The sequence below is a fragment of the Taurulus bubalis genome (genome assembly GCF_910589615.1).
Source record: "Taurulus bubalis genome assembly, chromosome: 12".
Lineage (NCBI taxonomy): Eukaryota > Metazoa > Chordata > Actinopteri > Perciformes > Cottidae > Taurulus > Taurulus bubalis.
This window is the reverse complement of record NC_136600.1, coordinates 518,547-525,607: the sequence shown is the minus strand read 5'-3', so window position 1 is coordinate 525,607 and position 7,061 is coordinate 518,547. Positions and strand designations below refer to the sequence as shown.

The 7,061-nt window shown below is 40.3% G+C and overlaps 1 protein-coding gene across 1 annotated transcript; it reads left to right on the top strand.

Moving 5' to 3' along the window:
* Positions 1 to 1,237: 1,237 nt before the first annotated feature.
* popdc3 (popeye domain cAMP effector 3) lies at positions 1,238 to 4,876 on the top strand (the record flags this gene model as incomplete). Its single annotated transcript, XM_079228093.1, has 3 exons — positions 1,238 to 1,743; positions 2,867 to 2,975; positions 4,049 to 4,876. The coding sequence occupies 3 exons, from the start codon at positions 1,238 to 1,240 to the stop codon at positions 4,325 to 4,327; spliced, it is 894 nt and encodes a 297-aa protein (XP_079084219.1). The 3' UTR covers positions 4,328 to 4,876.
* Positions 4,877 to 7,061: the final 2,185 nt, after the last annotated feature.

Sequence of the window (7,061 nt, the reverse complement as noted above, 5' to 3'; positions counted from 1 at the left end):
CACAATAAGAGTAAATCATGTAATAAAACAAGTTACAACACTAGAAAGGCTTTCAGCCTGGGCAGTATTGTTCTGACCCCAAGGAGGAACAGGCTGTCGGGTAAAAGATAAAGAGACTTTTACTCATGTGATACAATCGCTATTTTGAATAGAGAAAAATTATAAACTTTATAGGATATAGTGCACTTTCTGTTTATTTAGGATGAAGTGGATTTTCTGTTTATTTAATTGCATTTTCTGTTTCTATTTTTTGGGTTAAGTGCATTTCTGTTTCTATTTTATGGGAAAAAGTGCCATTTATTTTTCTATTTTTCTTAAACCACTACAATGATTCCTATAACCAGCTGGTTTTGTTCTTAGGAGTCGGCCCCCATTTGGTTTAGTGGGGTCTCATGTTTCCAAAAGCCTGTTTTAATGTGTTCTGCTGTTTGACCTGAATGTCCCCACCATACACAGCCTCTTGTATCCTGTTGTTTGTGCATTTTAAAGTGAGGCATATTTCTTTGGTCAGACAGTGTGAACAGGGTTAATGTTCCTTCAAGTTAATGGCTGAGTTTTATATGCCATTTTGTTTTACATGTTTACAATACACTATGTGGAAAGGCTAAGAGATGCCCTTTATTGAACATTGAACATAAAGTGATGAAAGAGCCATGATGTTTGTCCAGGTATCTTTGCGGTTAATTTGGACATTTGCTTAAAAAAAAGGAAAGTAAAGTAACTAGTAGTGAAGTTACTTTTCAAATGCAGTAACTAGTAAAGTAATCTAGTTACAATTTTCAGAAGTAACTAGTAACTTGTAACTAGTTACTTTTTCTGAATAACTACCCCAACACTGATTAGGGGTCTGCTCTTATGTGATTTTTGCAGTTGTACCTTACGCAAAAAACAATCTAAACACAATACTTAATATTACGCATCATAATAAAACACTTTCCTTCAACAATTACATTTAACCCATCCTTAGCAAAGGAGCAGTGGGATGCTGTGAAGCAACTGTGGGTTTACACAATACAGGCTCGCTCAATTATATGATTTATTCCTAATTAATAAACTCCGGGACATTTACTTTTATATTTCCTTTCCATTGAGGCTTTTTCCGGTGGTATTGGGTTAACTCAGTCCCCTTCACACCCTCCATGCCGCAGTCTTTTTTTAGCTCCCCGCCGCTCTGAGAGACCCTGGATGACTTGTGTAAAGTGTGCTGGTAGTTCTGTGCACGCTTGCAGCGGTAGACATGGAGCCTCTGGGCTTCGAAAGCATGAACTTGACGGCGAACCCCGCAGCTGCTGCGTACCCATCATGTGAGGAGTGGAGAGACGCTTCGGAGGGCTCTGTGTTCCACCTCGCCAATATCTTCCTGTTCTTTGGCTTCATGGGTGGCAGCGGCCTTTATGGACTACTTTATCTCTTCAGCTTCCTGACTCTGGGCTTCTTCTGCTCCGCTCTGTGGTCATGGTCGGACTGCTGCACAACGGACTCTTTCCTGTGGAGTTTCGCACTCTTCGCCACGTGCTTGGGACAAGTCCTGCATGTTGCCTATCGGCTGAGGAGCGTGTCCTTCGACAAGGAATTTGAGGAGCTTCACAACTGTATGTTTAAAAAACTAGGAGTGTCACGCACACATTTTGGGAAGATCGTGGCCTGCTGTGACGGACAAGTCCACACCATAGAGAGAGACCACTGCTTCGCCATAGAGGGAAAAACCGCTATTGATAAGCTGTCGGTGCTCTTGTCTGGCAGGTGACTCACTGAACTGGTAGTGTGCCTGTCAAACTGCAAACAGATGTTGCCATGCTCAGGGCTAAATGTTTAAGTAAATTATAAGATTAACACAACAAAACCTTTTGCCAGATCATCCGGTCAATTCAGTTTTGATGTTTGGATTCCAGTAAATTGACAGTGGGATCAGGTGCAGTTGTTGCTGTCAGTATAGCTAAGGGGTGGGCGATTACTTTCCCCAAAGGGCCACGTGAGAATCAGGTTCTCTTGTGGAGTCTTGGACCAATCAATCCTGCTCAATATTATTCCGCCTCTTTATAAAAAGCAGGACATTGTCTGGTTTTGATTGAGGTACTACTTCCACTCCACGACATCTCAGAAGGAAATATTGTACTTTTTACTCCACTACATTTGTCTGGCAGCTTTAGTTACTAGTTACTTTGCACATTACAATTTTTCCAACCCTTTGTAACTCACCAAAGTGAACGACAGGTGAGCTTGCATTGGAAGCAGAAGAATAACTTTCTCAAGTTTAAACATGGTTTTCTTCGGTTAGGTTAAATAACTAGCGGTGAGTTTCCTCCAAACACATCCATGATGATCGTGCTGTAAGACTTCAGGAAAGCACCCCCATCCGTTGGCAAATTATAGGTGCAGAATCAAACTACATAATACAGATGAGACTTGTTGTATTCCGCACAAATTACATGATCTTGGTAGGTAAACTAAAAATAATTAGTTTAATTTTATAATACTGTCTCTTAAATGTATTGTTCCTGTACTATGTTTATTGTTTTCTATAAAACAAATTAGCTAGTCATATAAATTGTAGGTATAAAGAGTGAGTTAGATGAGTTTTAATCCCTTTTGATATATTAGAATTAATGTAGTACTTATTTAAATCTGCCTATTTGCCTGCATCTTAGAATTGAGACATGTCCACACCTCTCGCTGTCAGGGTTTGGACTTTGCAGCTTGTAGTGGTCTCAGCAGCACACGGCAAGACAGCTGCTGGAATACAGTATAACTGATGAAAGTCTTTAAAGTGTCCTGTGACATTACCTGTTGATGTGCCTTTCATGTTATGTGTTTCCCTGTGGAAAGTGGATTCGTTAATATCAACTTTCCATCCAATCTGCTACAGAATCCGTGTGACAGTTAATGGAGAGTTTCTGCATTACATCTACCCTTTCCAGTTTCTGGATTCACCGGAGTGGGACTCTCTCAGACCATCAGAAGAGGGCGTGTTCCAGGTCCAACTTTAGTCATGTGCATGGCGCATGTGTAAAAAAGCATGTCAGTCATTAATAACTGAGGAATGTCAATTAATTGAATCATGTGTCAGCATGCTGAAGCTTTTTTGCTTGTCCCTAATTTAAGGTTTAATATGTTTTATGACCCCAGAAAGATGTCTTACTCAACTTCATGTGCAGTTACAGTCTTTGGGGCGGCTGCAGCTCACAGTGCCACAAGGCAGCCGGCTCGATCCCCAGAAGTGTCCCTGAGCAGGCAGGGCTGCCCCCATCCAGGGATGGGGAGCAGGGCTGCCCCCATCCAGGGATGGGGAGCAGGGCTGCCCCCATCCAGGGATGGGGAGCAGGGCTGCCCCCATCCAGGGATGGGGAGCAGGGCTGCCCCCCATCCAGGGATGGGCCAAATGCAGAGAAGAATTTCCCCAAGGGGGATTAATTAAGGATAATTTCTTCTTTCTTTATCTTGTCAACAAATAAATTAATTAGTTGTTCATAAAAACAATGATTGTGGGTGTGTCCAACTCCTGATAAAAAAATGTAACACACACACATTAGTTTATTTTGAGTCAAGGCATGCTGCCATAAATACTCAATAGGGCACTAAATGCATCTGCTGTTGAAAATACTTGCCAACAGATGCACTCTTTCTTTCTGCATGAGTTAGGTTTCTTGTTGAGGCTTGTGAATTGGTAATTCCACTGTGGTTTGCGGTTAGTGGAATTACCAATGACTAAAATGAATCTGTCATCATTTGTTTTTTTAAGAATGACGTCTTTAATAGGAACCAATGGTCTTAAAGCTGAGAGCAAAGGACAGTATAGGAAAGTATGAAAGTATCAATGGCACATTGTTGGTTTGGGTCTTCTTACTGGCTTTAATGCCAATAATAAAAATACAGAATAGCACCTGCTTTATCCATTTAGTGCAGCATTATGTTTTCTATGTTTTTGTCAATGAAGAGAGCTCCATGCATCATTTACGAACAAAACTGTCAAAGTAGATTTATTCTAAAATGGATTTTGGGAACAAATCCAGTTGATGACAAATGATCTTTTTGTTATCCTCCTCCACAGGTGACCCTGTGTGCTGATAAGCCCTGTCGATATGTGGGGTGGAGGAGGAAGAAGCTCTACCTGCTTTTTGCTAAGCATCGCTACATAGCTAAGATCTTTGCCCTGGTGGTGCGCAATGACATTGCAGAGAAGCTGTACTCCCTTAACGACAAGGCGTTCGACAGGTCGGGTCACCGGTACGATCTCCGCTTACCAAGTTTCTGTCACATGCTAGACACTGAATTAGAAAGGGCAGATGCCTTCCTGCAAGTGCCAGTACAGGGGGCAAGGACTGCCTGAACACACACACACACACACACACACACACACACACACACACACACACACACACACACACACACACGTAACTGAGTTCTTGCAGGTGTAGATTGTAGTTGGCACACTAGCAATACGTGTGCAAGAGAGCTTTTTTTAAATGTTGAAGTGGTTATTGATGGTAGTTTGATATATTTTTTCCCCACCCACATTCACTGAAGACCCGCCCTACTCTGACGGGCTAGTAGTATTGTCTTCTTATCGACTGTGGTCAGTGGTGAACAGGTCGTCCTTCAATCAGAGGATCGGAGGTTAAATCCCCGGCTCCGCTAGTCCATGTCCATTGGTCCTTGGTCAAGAAACCTAACCTCAAATGTCTCCCGTAGGTGTTCCTACAGTGTTTGAATGTTGTATGCCTGTTAGTTAGTCGTGATGAGCAGGTGGCACCTTGCCTGGTAGTCCCACCCATCCGTGTACGAATGTGTGATGATGACATGAAGTGTTAAAGCACTTTGAGTAGTCAGAAGACAAGAAAAGAGCTACACAAGTACAGTTCATTTACCGTTCTTTGCAAAATGTGTTAAGTTTATTTCTAATGGCCCAAAAGAATGAATGAAAAAAATAAATAACAAAAATCAAGGTCAGAAATATTTTTTTATTTTGAAAAATGACCGGATACGTCTGTGCGTAGCCTCCGACAGAACCTCTTGAAACAAATCTGTAAAATCTGAGTTTTGTTTCTAAACATATTATACATGTAAGAAATACATTTGATGAAAGCATGTAAAAAGGCTGAACTATATAGTCCTGAATTGCGGATTCAGAGTATCAAACAGTTTTTCACCATTTTTGCGTTTAGGATTATTTGGGCAGGCTTGAAATCATTTCTCGACACACTGAAACCATCAGTCGCACGACCCCTCCCCTAACACTACCCAACGACAGCATCGGTGGTTCTGCTGCTCAATCTGAAGTAACAACACATAACTACCACAGCCTCCTTTGCTACCAGCAGTTGTGTACTGGCCATCTGGCAAACCGCCACAAATTCCGGTGGGCCACAGCATCTGCCTCATTCTGGGCGCACAAGATAACGTGCTGCATGCTTGTTCCAGTATTTTCATGCTTTTCATGTGTGAAAAGCTCAGCTCAGGCAGGAAGTCTCTACTAAGCGTGCTCTCAATTGGTTTAGCCTGAGCAGGACTCTCATGCTGATGCTCTATGGCCAATGCCTATCCCAACCTCTACAACATGTGTTACCAACTTTTATCAACATGAATGAGATGCTGTCTTGAAGTTCTTTTCATACGTTATTGGTGTGTTGTTTGCCAGCAGAAAGATATCATAATTTGTTTTCAAAATGTTGGAGCTGATGCATCATTGTCCAATTCAATTCAATTTTTTTTTGTATTGCCCAAAATCACAAATACAAATTTTTCTCGGAGGGCTTTACAATCTGTACAAAGAAGTCCACAGAAGAAGTAAATAGAACAGAGAGTTTGTAAAAGTTTGTGTGTGTTCAAATTGTTTTATGCTCAGAATTATGCTGAACCTAAAGGCAAACAGCTGTACTTCATCAGTTGTAAGTCCTCGTACTCCTATGAATCCACACCAGAGCCACTGTTGTGATACAGCAAAACAACTGCAAAGCCTCACAAGAGCATATAAGTCAATTGTACATGTTTCTAACACAATTCAACCATAAATATCAACATAAACCATAAATATGACTTGAAGTACTCAAAAGTGACTCGAGAGAGCTCCCCAAGTTATGGAAATATCCATTTTTATGTCCAGGAAGAAAGTTAGGGCATTTTTGCTTTCAGCGGACCTAAACCTACGGTTCACGAAATCTGCACTAAAATACAAATATTTAACTTACCTTAATCAAAGTCACACTTTGCAGACTACTACTGTTAACATATGGTGCTATTTTATAGTACTATTTATTATTTTTCTTTCCTGTGTTCTGTCATCAATTAATAAACCAGTAACACATATAGTGCTATATGAACCTCTTAACTAGTCTCACAAGTGTTTTCTGTATGTTGTACCTTTTGACAATAGCCCTTATGGTTGAGGAGATATTCTGTATTTAGTATTGGATGCAAACCATTCGGAATTTTTGAGAAAAATGTCTTGGGCTTTACCGCGGCTAAACGAGTTTTGATAGGTGGCTGCAGATGTAATGTGTAATATTGACAGCCTGGTATTTTACCATTGTTCAGATGTAAATGTGTCTGTACATTTTGTCTCTGTTTTACTGTAAAAATAAATGTTACTTTATTTTACAGTGTAGGTCATTCTTATTTGGAGTTGTGTGTTTGTGTTGCGTGACAGGTTGGGGTAGAATTTAATATACATTGACCACGGAAGTTCATTTTTGACAACAGGCCTTTTACAATAATCTTAACTCAAGGTGCATTCACTGTCCCCCTTGTTTGTCCTTCTAACAACAGGAGTAGTAATGGCTCAGTAAGCGCATCTTGATTTAAGCTTATTTTGACAAATTCATTCAATCCTTACACCAAGGGTCGATTGAAATGGGAATAAAAATATTTAAAAATAAAAGAATGTGAAAATATACAAAATATATCGTGTATAATATTAAAATACAACATAGAAAAATATTATGTTTTTCATGACATTTGTTTTATATCTAAAAAAAAGCTTAGCAGCATTAAAAATAAAAGTGGGTTGATTCATTCCAAAGTAAACACTGACATGTGAGTGCATGCGTCTCTCTTCTATACAAATA